The sequence below is a fragment of the Oncorhynchus clarkii genome, chromosome 14 (genome assembly GCF_045791955.1).
Source record: "Oncorhynchus clarkii lewisi isolate Uvic-CL-2024 chromosome 14, UVic_Ocla_1.0, whole genome shotgun sequence".
In the NCBI taxonomy this organism is placed as follows: Eukaryota; Metazoa; Chordata; class Actinopteri; order Salmoniformes; family Salmonidae; genus Oncorhynchus; species Oncorhynchus clarkii.
In genome coordinates, this window is record NC_092160.1 from 12,760,637 (window position 1) to 12,784,257 (window position 23,621).

The window sequence follows — 23,621 nt, forward strand, 5'->3', positions numbered from 1 at the left end:
GGAGCTGACTTCGGCGGAAGTTTGACATGCCCACACTTTTGTATGATTTATTTTATTAATCATACTTACGATGTATGGTGGATTTATTGTTCTCTATGTTGAATCGATACTTTTTAATACAACTCATAATTTTGAATTGTTTGCTTGGTGGCGTTGCTTGTTTTGGCCTTTTCACTGGAAATGTGAAAGAAGGACATTCATACATCTTCAGGCTTGATATAGAGGGTTTGAAACTACTGTATGTGTACCTGATATTTTCACTTTGCCTTTAGCACACGGTCGTTCTTGAATTGCGGTGGCATATGGGCATGGCATTTTGGAAATCATTTATATAATTTTAATAGATTTAAAAAAATGTTTTCCCATTGTCACCTATAGGAGTAGTAACACCGATGACACATTTTAGGTAATTGAGTATTAGCTCATTGCGCTCTAGTGACTCATTGTGGCGGGTCGGACGCCTGCAGGCTGACTTCGATTGTCAGTTGAACTGTGTTTCCTCTGACACATTGGTGCGGCTGGCTTCCGGGTTAAGCGGGCGGGTGTTAAGGAGTTTGGTTTGGCGTGTCATGTTTCGGACATATATATATATATATACATATATATATATATATATATATTATAATAATTTACCGAAGTTATAATAATTTACCGAAGTTATATGGTTAAACATGCTGCTCACAATGTTTACTTTCTAGCATCCAAAATATTAGATATACATCTATAATTCCCCAAAACATCTCACCACAACTCTAATGGGTCACTATGAGGACAAGCCAATTTGCTTAACCTAAGTACTTTAAACAATGCCTAAACATAAAGTTTTTCAGTTTAAAGAACATGCATTGTTTTATCATCGATAAACAGTTCACTATAAACAAAAACAAGTATGATGTGTACTTATTTGTCATTTTAAAGTGTTTTACATAGTTGCTAAGGTAAAAAATGTTTATATATATATATATATATATATATATATATATATACCTACCTAATGCTATAGTCCCTGCATGTCCTGCATTGAAATAATCCCTTCACGATTAATACAGTACATTCTCAATACAAATGTAATAGTCTCTTCAATGTTGTTGACTTCCATGTATAAGGCATAAGTGGTCTATCTCTGCTATCGATACCAGACATTCAGGTTTATTCAGTGGGGGGGATGATCGTGCTGTGCAATACTGTTTGCTGATAGAAAATCAGCCGTGATTACCACATCCTGTTCTACTATAAATAAACCCTATAAAGGTTCTCGCTGTTATGATATTAGTTGATATAATACTTTAACACACTTTACAAAGCCCATCATCATGACACGGTGACACAATGCCAACAGGAAACAAGCTGTTTTCCCCAGTTTAGGTCAGTAGCTGGCAGACCTGCACTGCCTTTCCTGCCAAAATGATCTCTCAAACTCCTGAAGTAATTTAAAATTTGAGACACTGGGGACCCAGCGTGGAACCTGTGGTCAGTTCAGTTGTGTTATGTAAAAAGCCAGACAGTTGTGTATGACAGGATGAGAAAAGATCAACAACATTATCTGATCATCTTCTTGCTCCTGACTTTCTCACGTTGCTGAGCAGTTTCTTAGATCTGTAAATCCCTTACAATTCCTATACCTCAAACTGATTATCACATCAATTAATCCTTATTCTAACAGGAGTAGTAAACACTAGATTTGTTTATATGTGTTGTTGTCCTTTGGGCAGCAGTGTCAAAGTGCACAGTTAATACTGCTTAAAGTGGAATAAAAGGAGGCAGACTAGCTAGCTAGAATGCACCAGATCAAATACATTTTCAACTACAATGCATACAATAGTAGCCTATGGTCTTCAGCTGTAGCCAAGACCAACCAATGGGGCAGTCAATGCAGGGCTGAAAAATAACATTAGCACTTAGTCTGTAAACAGTTTTTGTTCCCACTCTGACAGAATTGGCTAAAATCCTGATATAAGACATGTATAAAAGTTAAAAGTTAAAGCTTGGTCGCAAATGGGTCTCCCAAATGGACGATGACCCCAAGCATACTTCCAAAGTTGTGGCAAAATGGCTTAAGGACAACAAAGTGAAGGTACTGGAGTGGCCATCACAAAGCCCTGACCTCATCCCTTTTGAACATTTTTGGGTAGAACTGAAAAAGCATGTGCGAGCAAGGAGGCCTACAAACCTGACTCAGTTACACCAGCTCTGTCAGGAGGAATGGGCCAGAATTCACCCAACTTATTGTGGGAAGCTTGTGGAAGGCTACCTGAAACGTTTGACCCAAGTTAAACAATTTAAAGGCAATGCTACCAAATACTAATTGAGTATATGTCAACTTCTGACCCACTGGGAATGTGGTGAAAGAAATAAAAGCTGAAATAAATCATTCTCTCTACTATTATTCTAACATTTCACATTCTTAAAATAAAGTTATGATCCTAACTGACCTAAGACAGGGAATCTTTACTAGGATTAAATGTCAGGAATTGTGAAAAACTGAGTTTAAATGTATTTGGCTAAGGTGTATGTAAACTTCTGACTTCAACTGTATATAATATATAAACTGGAGAAGAAACAGAGGAGCGAGGGTTGAAATGGCCTTTTTGAAGTGTGTGTTTGTTTCCCTTTTTAGAGCTGGTCTAGGAGGAGGGGGAGGGGAGAGTGTCCTTGGGTTTACCCCTCTGGGCTGCCAGGCCACAACAGTGCAGATAGACACAGACAGGATGAATGAAAGCCAGCAGGCTAAGTAACGTCAGGGCTATGTTCACCTGTAGAGGAAAAATAAAAAAGAGAGAGAGTGATGAGGGGGAAGGAAGGGGGAAGGGAGATGGGATCACCACTCTGCAATAAGTTGACATCAGAACATAATGGTACAGGTTAAAGCCTGCTGCAAAGCTCTCCCAAAGGTAAAGGTAGTCTATCTGGTCATTCTGATAACAGTAACTCCACTCACGTATAGTGGGTCTCCTCCCAGCACTCCTTTGACCAGGGTAAAGCAGGGGTACTGCAGCAGAGCCACCACTGCAGACAGAGCCATGAGCATACCGTACAGCTTCCCAAAATGACACGGAGGAAAACTACACAGAGGGAGGGAGGCAAGGGAGATAATTTAATTAATTTGTTACTACTGTACAAGAGTATGACACTAAGAATGTGTGAGCGTCTATCTGTACTCCCCTTATCCTGTTGCATAATGTTTGTTATTGCAAACAGTTGGTGTGTGTGTGTGTGTGTGTGTGTGTGTGTGTGTGTGTGTGTGTGTGTGTGTGTGTGTGTGTGACTCACGCAATGCTGATGAAGGCTGCATTGCCTCCATAGAGGAAGGATCGGTTGAGGACCTGCAGGATGAAGGTGAGGTACTGGAGGGGGAGGAAGGGAGTGGAGGCACAAATGGAGAACAGGACACACTGCAGCGCCGTCAGGGTCAGGGAGAGCACTGATGCACGCAGGTCTGCCTCCTTCTCACTCATTCCTGCACACACATACACCAAAACATACAGTATGCCCACACACATATACACACACAAACACACAGATAAGATTAGTGTTGTGTGTACAAACCCATGCATATTTTACACCCTTCCCCGCCCCCTTCACAGTTAGGTATCAGGGTCAGAAAATCAAGCAGTTCTCTGGGATCTGGTGTTGAAGTTAGTTTAGAGTATGATTTCACTGTTTTCACAAAAATACCGTCTTGTACACATATTTCGGTAGTGTGAAGATGTTAATCTCGATTTAGTTCTGTCTTCTCCATTTCTACACCACCTCATTAGGTAGCATACGACAACACCACTTCAGTCACCCCTTTCCAAGCAGTAATGTACTGAAGGTCAGAGGCTCTTCAGCCCAAATGTTCCTCCAGTAAAACTCTTAATAGCAGAGCAATTTATTTGAAAACAGCTGTAATGTATAGACATCCTTATATTTGAGACTTGTTTTATTGAGTTTTAACTGAAATTGCAGTAATAGCCTGTTACATTCTGAAATTGTTGGCATAGCAAAAAAAAATACCTGTGAAAGAACGTTCTTTGTGTGTTTGGTTTGGAGTGTGAGTGATAAAATAATGTATATGTTAAAAGATAATGATAAAATAATTCCACTCTGAAACCTTATAACTGTATGAAATTGTTTAGAATCATAAAATTCTAATCTGATGATGTGTGTAGTTTTAGTCAGAATTAGGTTAAACAATGTATTTGTATAGTGGAAAAACACAGACTGTCTGAGCAAGGCGTAGCTTAGGATTTGAACTTGTATGTGTGTGCCGAAGAAAAGAACCTGAGAACAGTTCAACTTTGTTTGGACCGACCTGGCTAGGCCTCTGAGGAATTTATGATAGCATAGGGAGTACTTCTCAAGGTTTCCCTAATCTCGGGGGAATGGAACTGTCGGCTGGGTAGTGATACACAGTGGTGAGAACTATGGAGAAGGATACAACTCATCTACTGTTCGTGTGTATGTATGTGCGTAGGATACCTACTGTTTGTGTGTGAAGGTATGTGCGTAAGGAGCCTGTATAAAATGCATGTTTCTGTACAACGGACTAGGACGTCCTCGTGAATAAACATTTTGACTATTGTTAGCTGAGAAATCTGTCTGTTTCATTTAAACCAGAATCTTACAAACTCTGGGTTGCAGACTGAGTAGAATAATTGATAACAAAATTCTCATAACAGTGAGTGTGTGAGGTTTCACATGTGTGTTGTAGAGAATTTGTATTAGTGTCTGTAGGTGAAGATTGTACCTGGGACCCTGGGCTTGCCCTTGTGTCGGTCCATGATGAGGCCGTTCCAGGGGGCACACAGCACCCCACAAAGCTGTGTCACAGCAAAAGCATTGGTGTATGTGCTCACTGCAGGGAAAAACAGAGCGGTATAAGTTTGTGCTTAGAAAGAGAGAAGAGTTACACTTTAAACAACTTTTGTTTGTAATTCTACTTTATTAAACATCAGTAAGATATTTATAAACGGTTAAGACAGTAATATACTACATGGCCAAAAGTACATCTCATTCCAAAATCGTGGGCATTAATATAGAGTTGGTCCCCCCTTTGCTGCTATAACAACCTCCACTCTTTTGGGAAGGCTTCCCACTAGATGTTGGAGCGTTGCTGCAGGGAGTTGCTTCCTTTCAGCCACAAGAGCATTAGTGAGGTTGGGCACTGATGTTGGGCGATTAGGCCTGGCTCGCAGTTGGTGATCCAATTCATCCCAAAGGTGTTCGATGGGGTTGTGGTCAGGGCTCTGTGCAGGCCAGTCAAGTTCTTCCACACCGATCTCGACAAACCATTTCTGTATTGACCTCACTTTGTGGGGCAATGTCATACTGAAGCAGGAAAGGGCCTTTCCCAAACTGTTGCCATAAAGTTGGAAGCACAGAATCATCTAGAATGTTATTGTATGCTGTAGCGTTAAGATTTCGCTTCACTAAATCTAAGGGGCCTAGCCCGAACAATGAAAAACAGCCCCGGATCATTATTTCTCCTTCACCAAACTTTACAGTTGGCACTATGCATGGGGGCAGGCAGCGTTCTCCTGGCATCTGCCAAACCCAGATTTGTCCATCGGACTGCCAGATGGTGAAGCGGGATTAATCACTCCAGAGAACGTGTTCCACTGCTCCAGAGTCCAATGACAGCAAGCTTTACACCACTCAAGCCGATGTTTGGCATGCGGCTGGTCGGAAATGGAAACTAATTTCATGGAGTCTCATTTCTTGAAGCACGAGATGAACCGTTCTTGCGCTGACGTTGCTTCAAGAGGCAGCTTGGAACTCGGTAGCGAGTGTTGCAACCTAGAACAGACCACTTATACGCGCTACACGCTTCAGCACTCGGCGGTCCCATTCTGTGCTTTTGTGTGGCCTACCACTTCACAGCTGAGCCGTTGTTACTCCTAGATGTTTCCACTACACAATAACAGCACTTACAGTTGACCGGTTCAGCTCTAGCAGGAATTTGAAGAACCGACTTGTTGGAAAGGGGGCATCATATGACGGTGCCACGTTGAAAGTCACTGAGCTCTTCAGTGTGGTCCATTCTATGACCAATGCTCGTCCATGGATATTCCATGGCTGTGTGCTCGGTTTTATACACCTGTCAGCAACGGGTGTGGCTGAAATAGCCGGAGCCACTAATTTGAAGGGGTGTCCACATAGTTTTGGCATATGTATAATGTCTGATGCATAAGTATAATGTCTGACAATAGGCATTTGTAAGTGTGTGAGTGTGTATGTGTGTGTGTACCCAGAGAGGGTTCTCCCTGGGTCAGTCTCTGCAGCATGGGGTTGAGGGTGCCGATGAACAGGTAGTGTCTCAGCTGCATGACAGATAGCCACACCAGGTGCCAGAGGAAGAACTTGGACAGGAAACACTCCCAGAAAGTAGCCACTGAGAGGGGTTGGGGAGGAGAGGAAGAGGTCAAATCAGTCACAAATACACACAGATTACATAATTGCAGTTAACAAGGTCTGTATGGTCAACCAATCATGAACATATGGGACAAGGGAATGAGAAGGGCTGATATCAACTTAACCTAAATCTCTACACCTTTCTCTGCGCTCTCCTTGTTAAAAGGCGTTTCCTCCGTGACATCTTCACTCTGCACGCTGGCAATTGCTGCTGTCTGCTCCGGGCTAAAAGTCTTGGTCTGGCCACAGTTTATTCTGTCACAGGAAGTAATAGCAACACTGGTTAGAGTCACACAGAGAACAGACAGACGGGACCCACAGGGGGTGTGCTGGGATCTCTAGTTTGTTAGAGCTTCTGCTAAGAGCAACAAACACTCAGCAGACATGTATTCCCTTCTTTCCCTGGGTCAATTTGAGGTGTAGCCCTCAGGGAGTGGGTAGGGGATGTGTTCTTACCCCTAGGTGTGTCCCTCAGGGAGTGGGTAGGGGATGTGTTCTTACCCCTAGGTGTAGCCCTCAGGGAGGGGGTAGGGGATGTGTTCTTACCCATAGGTGTAGCTCTCAGGGAGGGGGTAGGGGATGTGTTCTTACCCTTAGGTGTAGCCCTCAGGGAGGGGGTAGGGGATGTGTTCTTACCCCTAGGTGTGTCCCTCAGGGAGTAGGTAGGGGATGTGTTCTTACCCCTAGGTGTAGCCCTCAGGGAGGGGGTAGGGGATGTGTTCTTACCCCTAGGTGTAGTCCTCGGGGAGGGGGTAGGGGATGTGTTCTTACCCCTAGGTATGTCTCTCAGGGAGTGGGTAGGGGATGTGTTTTTACCCGTAGGTGTAGCCCTCAGGGAGGGGGTAGGGATGTGTTCTTACCCCTAGGTGTAGCCCTCAGGGAGTGGGTAGGGGATGTGTTCTTACCCGTAGGTGTAGCCCTCAGGGAGGGGGTAGGGGATGTGTTCTTACCCGTAGGTGTAGCCCTCAGGGAGTGGGTAGGGGATGTGTTCTTACCCGTAGGTGTAGCCCTCAGGGATGGGGTATGGGATGTGTTCTTACCCATAGGTGTATCCCTCAGGGAGGGGTAGGGGATGTGTTCTTACCCATAAGTGTAGCCCTCAGTGAGGGGCTAGGGGATGTGTTCTTACCCCTAGGTGTATCCCTCAGGGAGGGGTTATTGGATGTGTTCTTACCCATAGGTGTATCCCTCAGGGAGGGGGTAGGGGATGTGTTCTTACCCGTAGGTGTGTCCCTCAGGGAGGGGGTAGGGGATGTGTTCTTACCCATAGGTGTATCCCTCAGGGAGTGGGTAGGGGATGTTGTTGGGATTATTATGAATAAATGAATAAACAATATCCCCATTTTAAATAGAATTGTAACTAAGTAAACTTATTTTATTATATCTGATTAACAATATGAGTTCATAAGAAGGGATTGTGTGACACGGACAAGGAGTAATTAAAGTTAATGAACACCATTCCAACTAGGAAGAAACTAATGGGTTGGGGACTGTGTAAACAAATAAGGTTGTTAACCTAACGTTGAACCTACAGAAACTTAGCTCTGGGGTTTTTAGATAAGGTAATGAGTGCATTTCTAGGTTTTAAGTTAATTAGAACTGTCAGCTCAGTGGTGATCGATAATGTTGAGGGGTCAAAAGTTACCTGGGAGTGTGTTAGTAAGTTAGAATGAACTTTTCACCTCACTTTGTCCCGGTCGAGAGGAGGGGATTCTGTTAAAGCAATGAAATGACGTCATGATCTGTATATAAACTGTTGCTCGTGGTTAAGTGTCAGCGCGCTCTGAGAATAAATTCTGTTACCTATTATTGAAAGACTGGTCTGCGTCTATTTTATGCAAACACGAATCTTAGAAATTCTCCTAAAATAGATTAAGGGTTTTCAATTGATGAAAGCACATTGGCATAATTAAATTACACTAACAATTGGTCCTTCGAGTGGATTCCACAAACTTCTCTGTCATCCGAAGGGAAAAGCCGAAAACCTTGCACGGACGAGTCTGGACTCGTAATTTAAAGATCTGGCCTCAGGCTTGAGGTTTTAAAATAACAGGCCGGTATATATATCTTAGGTCGACAGAGAAGGTGACGGAATCGAACCGGCATTGCTTTTCCCAGTCTACAGGACGAAGGTAAATAGTCTTTATTCTCGAATTTGGGAGGAATTATTTAAGATATTTTTGGTTGAATGTGCTAAAGGAGTTTGGATTTAATCAATGATAGGTGCTTGAATATTCTGAACAAATACAATGGGTTTCTACTTTGTGTTTTAACCAAAATCAATAGGAAGGAAACGAGTCTGAAATGACTCGTGGTAAGGTGCACTACCGAAACTAAACTAGGACTTAATCAATCTTGGTCTTGCAAGCCAAAAGATTTTTTTAAGGGTGAGATATAGTACGTATTGTTAGATGGGACGGTCGTTCTGTACAAATAGGATAGCCATTAATTCAAAAGACATACCTAAATAAAGTTTTAACCTAGTAGTCTATCTGTATATGGGAAGTAGTCTGACTATGAAAAGTAGCAGATAGATATATTAAAACCTCTTACTTCTACCCCTTCCTTTTTCGAAAATTCTGTTAAAAATCGCGCAACTTTTCAGCGTCCTGCTACTCATGCCAGGAATATAGTATATGCATATGATTAGTATGTGTGGATAGAAAACACTCTGAAGTTTATAAAAGTGGTTAAATCACGGCTGTGACTATAACAGATCGTGTGTTTCATTGAAAAACGCAAGAAAAACTGCTCTCTGAAAGCTAAAAATAATTTCCATAAGTCACTTCCACCAGTTATTAAAAGAGAACAGAATTTAATGGCGATCTGCCTGCAATTCATACAAATTCCGCACGATGGCGCCATTGTCCTAATTTTCAATTGAATTAATTGTTGGAAAATCCTTCTGTCTGACCTGCAGTTTCCCAGTCTTCACCCGGATGCAGTTGAGGGAGATATCAGATGCCATTGTTTTTGCAAGTGAAGACCTATTGAAAAGACATCGCCCTGTAATCATTTTGATAGATTATAAACGTTTACTAATACCTAAAGTTGGATTACAAAAGGATTTCGAAGTGTTTTGTGAAAGTTTATCGTCGACTTTTTTAATTTTAAAAAATTACGCAGCGTTTAAAAACGATGATTTTTTCTGAATGACACAGATCCCATACAAAGCTATTTTGGGTATATATGGACCGATTTAAACGAAAAAAAGACCCAATAGTGATGTTTATGGGGCATATAGGAGTGCCAAGAAAGAAGCTCGTCAAAGGTAATGAATGTTTTATATTTTATTTCTGCGTTTTGGGTAGCGCCGGCTACCGCAAAATCTGTTGTTTACGTGTCGTGCTGGCATTTTGGGGGGTGCATGCTATCAGATAATAGCTTCTCATGCTTTCGCCGAAAAGCATTTTAAAAATCTGACTTGCTGGCTAGGTTCACAACGAGTGTAGCTTTAATTCAATACCCTGCTTGTGAATTTTGATCAAAGATTGAGTTGTAACGAGTACATTTAGCATTTAGCGTAGTGCATTTGCATTTCCAGGGGCATACTTGGGACGTCTGCGTGTCAAGTATGCTCAAGAAGTTAAAACAGGTGAGGATAAATTAGGCTTGGTGAGAAGGCAGGGCAATTCTAGGCGAACATAATAACTGAACCCATTCAATACTGAGAGAAATTAATATCTAAGGGCAGGAGAGGGAAGCCAATTCTAGAGTAGTGAGATATGAGATATTAACTTTGAAAGTCCCAAGGAACAATAGTTTATAATGAGCTTATAATTGTATACGGGTGAAATGTCATGTCTGATCAAAAGTAATCTATAGATGAGGTTTCCAGAAAGGAGAAATACATACTGATTATCATTAAAGAGACACACACATAGCCAGACAGAAAAGCAACTAAAGTAACTAAGTAACGGTAAATAGCAGATTCATAGAAATACACGCACATAGAAGGTAAAATTAAATATAGAAAGGCATAGATGAGTGATTAAATAGCATAGCTACTAGTAACGGTAAGGATTAAGGATGGGTAGAAATTCCTCAAAGGAGGTGCCGGAACTAACGGGAGACGAGCGTTATATGGAACAGAGAGACAAGATAAACATTGATTTCGGTCTAAAATGGAGAAAGAAATATGATTTTGATGGCCGTCTAAATGTAGAAAAGCTGGAATCATTTATAAAACAGATACATATTTTAATTGTAACGAAATTGGACATTTCGCCTGGGAGTGTAACACTCCCTGCAAACGTCACCACCAATATTGTAATTTAACTGAGGGGAAGGTCAGAGGCGACAATCGGGTAAAAAAAAAGAAGGGTCAGATACAAAGAGAGCGAGATTAATGAGAATCCTAACTGAGGGAAAACTTTGGGTTGTTAAATTAGGGCTATTTTCTGTTGTCCAGATGCCGGAGTTACAAATACAGACAACTGTAAAATGGGTCTATTTGCGGAGAATCTCAGTCAGTTCCATAGTGTTGGTGGTATAGTGGTGAGCGTAGCAGTCTTACAAACTGCAGTCCAGGGTTCGGTTCCCAGCCGAGGCATTAACTAAAAAACATTAAACAAATCTTTTTTTTTGTGGTTTTAATTCAACTAATTGTTTTGCTGAGAAAGTTATAGTCACTAGTATTGGTATAAGATATAAACTGAACGTTTTAAATAGTTTGTTTTGTTCAAATTGAAAGACTAATTCATTCAACTTAAAATAAGGACGAAGCGAATTTTGATGCAAGACGATGTCAGTTCACAAAATGATCTGTTTGAATAATGTATTGGGAATAGAGTTGTAATTAAAATGATAAATCAAAGACGAGACAGTAACTTAAATCAAATGAATTCTAAATAATAACGGGGAGACAATTACGATAGATTTGTGCCCATCGAAATATTTTTATAAAATTAGCGAATTTAGAGATGTTGGTTGATGTTGTAAATTATAATTCAAGATTGAACAGATGTGATAAATTAGGTTTGGTTTACCGAACCCGTACTACTGTTGCTGCAGACAGCCAACAATTATTTACAATTCATTGGAAGTCGTTGCGGATTGGGTCGAGGTTGAGCGCTTGTTGATGACATCACTCGCAAGGCACTTTTGTCGCCACGGAAATGATGTTGTGACTGGGGGTAACGGAGAAAATTGTTTGTGTCTTTTAGAAGGGAAATGTGTGCATTATTGTTTTGAGTCACTTTTCAGAAGTTGATAAAAATGTCCAAATACATTTTTAAAAGTAGTTTGTGAGTTGTCAGGAAAGATGCTAAAAACTAGCAGCTGATTCGCTAGGTGGGCATCATTGATTTGTGGTGTTTATGTGGGCTGTATTATGCTATGAGAAAGGGAGATTGAATGTCTGAATCGTAAAACATTGTGATAATGGATTCTGATGGTTATTGATTCCTGGTTTGATTGTTTATGTAACACCAGTGAATTTGAGCACTGTTTCCATTATGTGGAACAATGTTAGGGTATTAATGTTGAAAAGCAACCTCTATAGTAAAACATAATTGCATATGTTTCGGGAAATTAGCTAGGTTGAATTTGGTTATTTGAGCTTTTCCCCTGATACGTAGACATCTGTAACAGAGGCAAGTTGTTTTTTCTTGAGAAACATGCAGATGGTGTTTTGTTTTATTGAGATGTAAACGTGAGTCTCTGAGTAATTTTGTCATCTGAAGCATTATAGTAGTGAGTTTTTGTATAGTTTGTTTTTTGCTGATAAAAGTGGTTTGTTTATTTGGTTACTGATGATTGTTTATTCTAGGAGTTGATTTAACTTAATTAAGCATTTGTTCTGGTGTGTTTAAGTAGGATTCTTTATACCGGGACGGATGGAATTGTCTAAAATATGTGAGTTAAAGGGAATGGGAAAATACGTTCACAATTTTATTAAATATCTGGGATTAGATTAAGGATTTCTTACACTGAGAAATGTACGACATTTGCGGCAGAGGGAAAAAGTAATACATTGGATAATAATGTTATCGGGTTAATTGTATCTAAGGGTAGCATGTTCATTTAAGTAAACATATACATTAACGTTGTTTAAAACTTATGATTAATGATTTGAGTTAAAGGGGAATTATCATTAGGTTTAGTTTATGGTTCACTTTTGAGTTTCTGAATCGAAGTAGCATAGTGAATGCTAGTTAGGCGTGTTGTGTTCTTCTGGGAAAATTGATGTTTAGGTGTCTCACTTTTAGATGTTTCCTGGGATTATAATCTTGGGGAGAGTGGGTGAGATCGAGGCCATAAACGACCAAATTGAAAAAGGCCTGGAAGTTTTGATTATTCATTAAGGTTTGCAAATATATACATATAAAACATTTGTTAGGACAATTTGTTTTAGTGCAAAGGTATTTTAAAGAGGCACGCTCACATATGGAACTTTATGAGTTTTTATTTGATGAGTTTTAATTACACAAGTGAATTTTTTTATTTTAAGGATAAAGGGTTCTTTAATATGTCTAATGTAGTATGGAACATGACTATAAAAGGGTGGTATGACCTATTGACCTTATCATGGCTATCTTTTGGGGTCTGATCAGCCTCAGGGGAGAGCCATTTGTATAATGAATTTGTGGTCATTTGGGTTACTAGTTTTAAGGTAAATTAATTATAATGGAGTTTTAGTTTGGGGTTATAATTATTGTTTGAACTGCAAATGAGAAAGTGGTTCAGGATTCTGTTTTACAACATTAGCTGTGAAGTTTTTGAATAGGCTATTATTGATTTGGTATTACAACAGAAAAAAATCCTATTTATCATTGAGAATAAGTAGGGGGAGATAAGATTCATTGAGGTTTGGATAGGAGATATATTAAGCCAATAGGGCAGGGAATTACATAGAAAAATAAGTTTCAGTTCTTAGGGGTGATAAATTACTGTAGATAAGGTATTCCGCACTTTGCAACATATATTAAATTCATGTTATTGTCAGATAGAATACTGAGGGTCCCTGAAGGAAAGAGCTTGTAAGTGTAGGAAAGATTTTGATATGGTTAGCATTTGTTTTGGCTTTGTTTGACTATTAGGAGGTTTTTTAAATAGTATTACATTTAACAGGAATATAGGACATCTGTGGTGATTTAGGATTATTGTTAGGATTAAGATAGATTGATTAAGGAAATGTAAGGACTTTAGAGATTGCCACTCATAGATATGTTTTTTCTAAAATCAATGATTTTAGATAAAGTCAAACAGTGAGAAGCTTAGTGGTATTTGAGAGATAGGAGAAAAAAGGGTTACTGTTTAAATCGGTAAATATATATATTTAAGAAAATATATAAGTAGCACAGATACTTCTTAAAGTAGATAAGAAACTTGACAGAGAATTGGTTCAGGATTGACATGAATGGACGCCCAAGGGAGAATTGGACATGTGGAGAATTAAAGGGGTGATGTCAGACATAAGGATAATTTACTAATCTTACCTAAGTCATTGTTTAGAGTAGGCAAGGTTGTTACCTGGGCAGAGCCAGGTAACAAAGGGGGGATGGGTAAATTGTGTTCTAGGATAGGATGTGACCTACGGGATAATTAACTGATAAAAAAAATAGCTAACAAGTAGGTATAGAAGTTAAAGATATAATCAGATAGAACAAATGAGAAACTGTTTGTTAACCAAACCTGTATGCCAAGATTTTATGCACTACAGGTGAATTACAGGTGAAGTCACCCAATCCAGTCCCTGAGGCCTGGTGGGGGAACCATACCAAGGACTCCTGGTGACAGCTAGCTGAAAGAACTACCCGGATTCATATCACACTGTGGGAGGGTAAGACACATTGACACCGTCGAACAATAACAGTGTTCGAGAGGAGAACTGGAATTAACAGAATTCTGGGGGCCATCTCTCGAATGAAGAATACCTTACCTGTCATTTCCTCCCTGTTCTTGTTCATAGAAGTGAAAATGTGTCTGACTCTTTCTAATGATGTGTTTTCTGGAAGAGGGTGGGGCTTTATAGGTGAGCTGTCCATCCTAAGCTGTATGGTTGGGAGACCTTATTCCTAACCATATTCCTACACCATGAACCCGAGAAGGCCAGAGGGTAATATTGACATAGTTAAACAAAGAGGAATTAGTATTATCCAAGCATAAGAGATCACTTGATCTGGATAAACAGGAAGTGAGAGTAGGATAGGGAAGGATGTTTCAGTGGAGTTCTATGTAGACCAAGTGGTGTCTCTGACTCCTTGGCAATTCAGGACTAAGAGTAGCTATTATGGAAGACATCTATGCAAGTCTCTGTGTAGTTCATGGAAACAAGTTATAGCTCACATCATGTGAGAGGGCTACATAAATCTACATACCCAGCATGGAAGGAGATGGAGTGTAGTGAATGTAAACAAGAATCTTAGACATTCTCATAAAATAGATTAAGGGTTTTCAATTGATGAAAGCACATTGGCATAATTAAATTACACTAACAGATGTGTTCTTACCCATAGGTGTATCCCTCAGGGAGGGGGTAGGGGATGTGTGTTTACCCATAGGTGTATCCCTCAGTGAGGGGGTAGGGGATGTGTTCTTACCCATAAGTATAGCCCTTAGGGAGGGGGTAGGAGATGTGTTCTTACCCATAAGTATAGCCCTCAGGGAGTGGGTAGGGGATGTGTTCTTACCCATAGGTGTAGCCCTCAGGGAGTGGGTAGGGGATGTGTTCTTACCCCTAGGTGTAGCCCTCAGGGAGGGGGTAGGGGATGTGTGTTTACCCATAGGTGTAGCCCTCAGGGAGTGGGTAGGGGATGTGTGTTTACCCATAGGTGTATCCCTCAGTGAGGGGGTAGGGGACGTGTTCTTACCCATAAGTATAGCCCTTAGGGAGGGGGTAGGAGATGTGTTCTTACCCATAAGTATAGCCCTCAGGGAGGGGGTAGGGGATGTGTTCTTACCCATAGGTGTAGCCCTCAGGGAGGGGGTAGGGGATGTGTTCTTACCCATAGGTGTATCCCTCAGGGAGGGGGTAGGGGATGTGTTCTTACCCATAGGTGTATCCCTCAGGGAGGGGGTAGGGGATGTGTTCTTACCCATAGGTGTAGCCCTCATGGAGGGGGTAGGGGATGTGTTCTTACCCGTAGGTGTAGCCCTCAGGGAGGGGGTAGGGGATGTGTTCTTACCCATAGGTGTATCCCTCAGGGAGTGGGTAGGAGATGTGTGTTTACCCATAGGTGTATCCCTCAGTGAGGGGGTAGGGGATGTGTTCTTACCCATAAGTATAGCCCTCAGGGAGGGGGTAGGAGATGTGTTCTTACCCATAAGTATAGCCCTCAGGGAGGGGGTAGGGGATATGTTCTTACCCATAGGTGTAGCCCTCAGGGAGGGGGTAGGGGATGTGTTCTTACCCATAGGTGTATCCCTCAGGGAGGGGGTAGGGGATGTGTTCTTACCCATAGGTGTAGCCCTCAGGGAGGGGGTAGGGGATGTGTTCTTACCCCTAGGTGTGTCCCTCAGGGAGTGGGTAGGGGATGTGTTCTTACCCCTAGGTGTAGCCCTCAGGGAGGGGCTAGGGGATGTGTTCTTACCCCAAGGTGTAGTCCTCAGGGAGGGGGTAGGGGATGTGTTCTTACCCATAGGTGTATCCCTCAGGGAGTGGGTAGGGGATGTGTTCTTACCCATAGGTGTAGCCCTCAGGGAGTGGGTAGGGGATGTGTTCTTACCCCTAGGTGTAGCCCTCAGGGAGGGGGTAGGGGATGTGTGTTTACCCATAGGTGTAGCCCTCAGGGAGTGGGTAGGGGATGTGTGTTTACCCATAGGTGTATCCCTCAGTGAGGGGGTAGGGGACGTGTTCTTACCCATAAGTATAGCCCTTAGGGAGGGGGTAGGAGATGTGTTCTTACCCATAAGTATAGCCCTCAGGGAGGGGGTAGGGGATGTGTTCTTACCCATAGGTGTAGCCCTCAGGGAGGGGGTAGGGGATGTGTTCTTACCCATAGGTGTATCCCTCAGGGAGGGGGTAGGGGATGTGTTCTTACCCATAGGTGTATCCCTCAGGGAGGGGGTAGGGGATGTGTTCTTACCCATAGGTGTATCCCTCAGGGAGTGGGTAGGAGATGTGTGTTTACCCATAGGTGTATCCCTCAGTGAGGGGGTAGGGGATGTGTTCTTACCCATAAGTATAGCCCTCGGGGAGGGGGTAGGAGATGTGTTCTTACCCATAAGTATAGCCCTCAGGGAGGGGGTAGGGGATATGTTCTTACCCATAGGTGTAGCCCTCAGGGAGGGGGTAGGGGATGTGTTCTTACCCATAGATGTATCCCTCAGGGAGGGGGTAGGGGATGTGTTCTTACCCATAGGTGTAGCCCTCAGGGAGGGGGTAGGGGATGTGTTCTTACCCCTAGGTGTGTCCCTCAGGGAGTGGGTAGGGGATGTGTTCTTACCCCTAGGTGTAACCCTCAGGGAGGGGGTAGGGGATGTGTTCTTACCCATAGGTGTAGCCCTCATGGAGGGGGTAGGGGATGTGTTCTTACCCGTAGGTGTAGCCCTCAGGGAGGGGGTAGGGGATGTGTTCTTACCCATAGGTGTATCCCTCAGGGAGTGGGTAGGAGATGTGTGTTTACCCATAGGTGTATCCCTCAGTGAGGGGGTAGGGGATGTGTTCTTACCCATAAGTATAGCCCTCGGGGAGGGGGTAGGAGATGTGTTCTTACCCATAAGTATAGCCCTCAGGGAGGGGGTAGGGGATATGTTCTTACCCATAGGTGTAGCCCTCAGGGAGGGGGTAGGGGATGTGTTCTTACCCATAGATGTATCCCTCAGGGAGGGGGTAGGGGATGTGTTCTTACCCATAGGTGTAGCCCTCAGGGAGGGGGTAGGGGATGTGTTCTTACCCCTAGGTGTGTCCCTCAGTGAGTGGGTAGGGGATGTGTTCTTACCCCTAGGTGTAACCCTCAGGGAGGGGGTAGGAGATGTGTTCTTACCCCTAGGTGTAGTCCTCAGGGAGGGGGTAGGGGATGTGTTCTTACCCATAGGTGTATCCCTCAGGGAGGGGGTAGGGGATGTGTTCTTACCCATAGGTGTAGCCCTCAGGGAGCGGGTAGGGGATGTGTTCTTACCCGTAGGTGTAGCCCTCAGGGAGGGGGTAGGGGATGTGTTCTTACCCATAGGTGTAGCCCTCATGGAGGGGGTAGGGGATGTGTTCTTACCCGTAGGTGTAGCCCTCAGGGAGGGGGTAGGGGATGTGTTCTTACCCATAGGTGTATCCCTCAGGGAGTGGGTAGGAGATGTGTGTTTACCCATAGGTGTATCCCTCAGTGAGGGGGTAGGGGATGTGTTCTTACCCATAAGTATAGCCCTCGGGGAGGGGGTAGGAGATGTGTTCTTACCCATAAGTATAGCCCTCAGGGAGGGGGTAGGGGATATGTTCTTACCCATAGGTGTAGCCCTCAGGGAGGGGGTAGGGGATGTGTTCTTACCCATAGATGTATCCCTCAGGGAGGGGGTAGGGGATGTGTTCTTACCCATAGGTGTAGCCCTCAGGGAGGGGGTAGGGGATGTGTTCTTACCCCTAGGTGTGTCCCTCAGGGAGTGGGTAGGGGATGTGTTCTTACCCCTAGGTGTAACCCTCAGGGAGGGGGTAGGGGATGTGTTCTTACCCCTAGGTGTAGTCCTCAGGGAGGGGGTAGGGGATGTGTTCTTACCCATAGGTGTATCCCTCAGGGAGGGGGTAGGGGATGTGTTCTTACCCATAGGTGTATCCCTCAGGGAGGGTGTAGGGGATGTGTTCTTACCCATAGGTGTAGCCCTCAGGGAGCGGGTAGGGGATGTGTTCTTACCCGTAGGTGTAGCCCTCAGGGAGGGGGTAGGGGATGTGTTTTTACCCATAGGTGTATCCCTCAGGGAGTGGGTAGGGGATGTGTTCTTACCCATAGGTGTAGCCCTCAGGGAGGGGGTAGGGGATGTGTTCTTACCCGTAGGTGTAGCCCTCAGGGAGGGGGTAGGGGATGTTTTCTTACCCGTAGGTGTAGCCCTCAGGGAGGGGGTAGGGGATGTGTGTTCTGGGTAGAAGGAGGATGGTCCTGACCAGGTGGATGATGCCACACGCAGCCAGGAAGAGGAAAGAAGCACGCAGAGAGATCCCAGCCTCAAATAGCAGCTAGAGCAGAAGAGAGGCAGGAGGGATGTCATCATTATCACCATCATCATCACCATCATCTTCATCACCATCACCATCATCATCATCACCACCACCATCATCATAATCATTACCTCATTGACAGCTATCAATTTATAATCTCTGTGTGTGTGTGTTTTACCTTGATGATGAGAAAGAGTGCGGAGGAGGAGTCGAAGGCGCCATTGTAGAGGGTGATGATGGTGGAGCGAGCGGAACCAAACAGGTTGCCTATCTACAGGAGTAATAGAGAGGTGAAGCATATATCACGAGTACATACCACAGACTGACAAAAACCCAAGGCAAACAGAAGCAAAAGCATGGCCCAAGGCAAGGCTTTGCTATATCATGAGTGTGTTCCCAGTCATGGTCCTCTTTAATTACTGAGAGAACTCCTCTGCCCTGAGGACTGCTGGGTACATGACTGATGTTTATTCGGGAGGGAATGAATATGAGAGAACAGACCTGCATGTTGGTGACCAGAAACATGATGCCTCCCACAGAGATGCAGGACAGCGCCGGGAAGAGGAGAACGGACAGAGCTGAGAGAAGAAAAAAAGAACAGACTTAGTTCTCTTGCGAAATCTTGCGAACTGCTGACAAAAGGGTAACAGACGTTCCAACTGTTGATAAAAATGTATCAAACGCTTTGGGGTTTGGGTAAGCTGTGCCATAAAGCATGTTTTTGAAAAGTCAATGATTTTACCTGAACTTGAGAAGGCCACAAACAAGGCACCAAAGGTGTACATTGATCTGGAGAAGACACACACATACACACTTGCTGACAATCAGAAACACAATGTCACAATGAGACCAGTAATGTTAAAAAAGACTCAGTTTAACTTCTCGTATTCTTGCCCTCTGGTTGTTCCTCCCACTATCCTAGCCCTGTTTTAAGAGCTTAGCCCACATCAGCTGTGTTTTCCTGGTCCTTGCGACGAGATCTTGCGTCTAGATCACACCTCGACCTCTTTTATTTTTTTTATTTCACCTTTATTTAACCAGGTAGGCCAGTTGAGAACAAGTTCTCATTTACAACTGCAACCTGGCCAAGAGAAAGCGAAGCAGTGCGACAAAAACAACAACACAGAGTTACACATAAACCTCCCTCTCTAGTCTCTATCCTCTCTCAATTTGCATTCCTTCTCTTTTCAATTCCCCTCCACCTAGAGTGAAAACATGTGGATTTGCTTCTGATTGGCTTAGGAGGCGATGTATGGGGAGTTTGTTGATGCAGATTTGGAATCTTGGGCTATGGAAGGTTTTTTCAGTAACTGGGTCTGTGCCACATTAACCCTAGTTGGCCCAGCCTAACCCCATCAACCCCAGGCTCAACCACACCCCGAACACTCACAGTCAACAACATAACCCCCAGCCTTTAACTATATCTGTAAATGTCTCCCACCCTGTCCAACTTCATTCCTCTTTCTCATTCCCTCTCTGCTTGGCATGTCCACTCACCCTCCATTCCTTACCTCTGGCAGTGCTCGCCCTCTGGCGCTGTCTTGCACCGTCTCTTGAATAACTAGGCACTGAGTCCAATCTACTCCAACAGGAAACTAGAAGCCCAGACAACTCAACTCACACCTTCCCCAGCACTTTCCATTGGCCTATCCTTGGCTTCTCTCTCTCTCTCTCTCTCTCTCTCTCTCTCTCTCTCTCTCTCTCTCTCTCTCTCTCGCTCTCTCTCTCTCTCTCGCTCTCTCTCTTTCACTCACACAAACACACACAATTCCCCTCTCCCTTGCTTCTCCCAGAGCTTTCTACACATCTGTTATTGTGAACAGACATGGGAACCCCTCCAAAAGGAAATAACAGGATGTGACAGCCAGAAAAATAGTGACTTAGCACTAGAGGGTACACATCCTCATGCTTTCCACCATCACTTAAATACCACAAACAGAGAGACAGATGGGCAGGGACAGAGTGAAACTGTTGGAGAGAGTGGTAAAGAGAGAGACTGAAAGAGGTTCTCTGTTATGGCTGAGGCAATGGCAGACTGTGTTTAGTTTAGTATTATAAACTGAGTAGTTTGGGTCCTGGATGCTGATTGGCTGAAATATCAGACAATATACCACAGGTATGACAGAAAATTACTGCTCTAATTACGTTCGTAACCAGTTTATAATAGCAATAAGGCACCTGGGTGGTTTGTATGATCAATATACCACGGCTAATGGCTGTATCCCGGCACTACCCGTTGCGTCGTGCGTAAGAACAACCCTTAGCCGTGATATATTGGTTATAAAACACACCCCCTAAGGGCCTTATTGCCAGCTGTCTGGCTGCTTCATAGCACTGTGCTTTTTGAAGGTCTCTCAGTCTAACAGCCATAGAATGATCCGTTAGTGCAGCATCGACCAGAGACAACGAAATCTCAACCCATGAGATTAGGCATGTATTAAAGCCTCATTAACTCTGAACAGATTCTTAAACGTTTAACAAGACTCTATAATATACTGTCTTCACGTAAGGCCAAACCATTGCGTGTAACTCAAGACTAAACGCAAATCAATGGTTGATGTCAACGGGAGATTTGCGGGAAAGGTCAAGATACAGTCACAAGATAAGATAAGACAAGGCTCATATAGTTGTGCTCAGTATCTTGTTTTAGTGACACTACTGCATTAGGTTGTTTACATTATGGATATGGTTGAATGTAGGTTATCAACCCTGTGCCGCTTAATGATGCGTTATAACATGCTTACAAAAAAGACTCACATTCCCAGCAGCCTGGCCACCATGGTGCCAAAACGGTCAAACAGGAAGCCATTGGGCAGCAGCAAGAAGTTGTTCATGAAGGAAGCGATGGTGAAGACGAGGGAGAACTGTTCATCCTGAGCACTGCAGTCTGACACACACACACACACACACACACACACACACACACACACACACACACACACACACACACACACACACACACACACACACACACACACACACACACACAGGCAGAGTGCTGTCAGTATGGGCAGGTGTGTGTGTGTGCATGAGTGTGCCCAGGCCTCTGAATGCCCTTAAACATATTTATTTGTATTGTAAGATATACTGTGAATCCAAACAAATGATACATTATGTGAGAATGTGTTTGAAACGGGATGGTGAGGTGTCTCAGTCACTGACCTAGAAATTGTGTTCCATTGACCCCGGTAGTGTTGACACACAGGTAGCTGAAGTAGCCTTCCGTCTTCAGGACGAACACCAGGGAGGCCCAGCCAAAAACGGCCCCCGCAAAACACAGGCACTCCAGCAGTCCTGTGACCAGGGTCAGCCACCGCCGCACCACCGCCTCACCCTCACAACCCAGCATGGTCTTGTCCCGCACTTTCACTCTTTTTAGGTTCCCTGGTGGAGTCACTTCACCTAAGAGAGAAAACAAGAAAAAGAGAAAATCAGAAAACAAAACCCAACAAAGATTTTTAAAAGCCCATCTCTTCTCTGAAAGTGATTTCAAATCTCAATGACTCTCTTGAATGCCCTCTTGAATAGCATATACCCTAAAATAAGGCTTTTCTGTGTCATTTTGATCGACTGGCCATTGCATTTTGCAGCAGTCGCATTGAAGGCAAATATACATATCTAACATTCCAAACATATTGCCAAAGAAACTAGATGTAATAAAAAAGAGACAACTGCCCTGTCGCAACATTCAGTTTTGTGGACAAATGAACCACTTACTCACAGTTCAGAAGAAGCTCTCCAGCTACTCTTAGAAAACTACTCCCCTTTCTTCCCTCAACTCTCTTTTACAGTTTATATAGCCTTCCTTCCACCCAGTCTTCCCTCCCCTTCATTTGACCCCTCCTCTCCCCTAAATCCCTCTCTCTCTCACCAAATGAAGTCCTATTTTCAGTCCTATTTTTTGTCTGATGGCGAACACATGAATGTGAAGGAAAAGATACAACGAAAGAAAGCCAATACACACCATGAAAGCAAATTAAATGACGTATGGGAGAGATACTTCCACTATTGCCCATCTGTAAAAAGGACTGTTCATTTGTCTGTACTCTTTTGCTTGTCTAAACTGTTGCTATTTACATTGCTAGTGAATGACCAGTGTCTTTCAATGCGTATCAAGGGCATTAGCACTTAGCCTTTAACATTCATGTGGTCCCTCTCTCACTCATTCACTCCCTACTAGTAAAGTGAAAAGGGCTGGAAGACTCAATGGGTGATGCAAGTAAACTATGAATAACGACCACAAGGTCTGATAATGTCATAATTCAGTTTTTACACCTCGGATCACAAGACCCTCTTTGCCAGAACACAGCGTAACTTCCTCAAATCCATGACCGCATACGTCAAAAGAGACAGAGAGAGAGAGAAAGAGAGAAATAGAGACAGAGAGAGATATAGAAATATAGACACAGCAACAGAGAGAGAGAGTGGATGATTACTTTACAACACACTCAGACACAGCTTGGTACTCTGCTGTGTTGAAGGCCAGGGTGAAGTTCTTCTCTCTTTCAGATGCGTTCATTGTTGAGAAGTCAAAGGCTTCTGGGAAGAAGCGATGGATGAGTGCACAGAACACCAGCCCATCACACCATGAAGATGAGAAGTTCTCTACGGAAATGCCCTGGGAAAGAGGTGGCAGGCAGAGAGAAATTGTGACAGAGAGAGAGAATGAGAGAGGGAGAGAGCGAGAGAGCGAAATAGAGACAGAGACAGAGAAATAGAGACAGAGAAAGAGAGAGTTGAGATAAAAACAAACACACAGGCTATCACACATAAAGAAACAGTTATCAAACATACAGTCAGAGAGATCCTACATTCCCATCCTATTCAGATCCATGACTGGTCATGTGTGATAGGATTTATCTTATGCATAATAAACTCAGCAAAAAAAGAAACGTCCTCTCACTGTCTCATTATTTTCAGCAAACTTAAGATGTGTAAATATTTGTATGAACATAACAAGATTCAACAACTGAGACATAAACTGAACAAGTTCCACAGACATGTGACTATCAGAAATTGAATAATGTGTCCCTGAACAAAAGGGGGGGTCAAAATCAAAAGTAACAGTCAGTATCTGGTGTGGCCACCAGCTGCATTAAGTACTGCAGTGCATCTCCTCCTCATGGACTGCACCAGATTTGCC

The 23,621-nt window shown here is 43.3% G+C and overlaps 1 protein-coding gene across 1 annotated transcript; it reads right to left on the reverse strand.

The window, feature by feature from the left end:
* Nucleotides 1-1,334: 1,334 nt before the first annotated feature.
* LOC139366296 (equilibrative nucleobase transporter 1-like) lies at nucleotides 1,335-22,229 on the reverse strand. The gene is made up of 13 exons (XM_071103607.1): nucleotides 22,200-22,229; nucleotides 21,641-21,880; nucleotides 21,236-21,365; nucleotides 19,221-19,267; nucleotides 18,980-19,056; nucleotides 18,657-18,749; nucleotides 18,357-18,496; nucleotides 6,533-6,648; nucleotides 6,230-6,373; nucleotides 4,730-4,837; nucleotides 3,271-3,457; nucleotides 2,939-3,062; nucleotides 1,335-2,753 (listed from the first exon to the last, which is right to left on the reverse strand). Exons 2-13 carry the CDS (start codon nucleotides 21,825-21,827, stop codon nucleotides 2,625-2,627), a joined length of 1,482 nt encoding a protein of 493 aa, XP_070959708.1. The 5' UTR covers nucleotides 21,828-21,880; nucleotides 22,200-22,229; the 3' UTR covers nucleotides 1,335-2,624.
* Between the last annotated feature and the right edge of the window lie 1,392 nt (nucleotides 22,230-23,621).

What these genes read in the sequence shown, in the direction of transcription:
- LOC139366296 (XM_071103607.1), bottom strand. Translation starts at nt 21,827, where the DNA reads ATGCTGGGTTGTGAGGGTGAGGCGGTGGTGCGGCGGTGGCTGACCCTG. An exon ending in TGTGGCCTTCTCAAGTTCAG is followed by an intron (nt 19,057 to 19,220) that starts GTAAAATCATTG and finishes TTCTTCTCTCAG; the next exon opens with CTCTGTCCGTTCTCCTCTTC. An exon ending in TTCTGGTCACCAACATGCAG is followed by an intron (nt 18,750 to 18,979) that starts GTCTGTTCTCTC and finishes TTACTCCTGTAG; the next exon opens with ATAGGCAACCTGTTTGGTTC.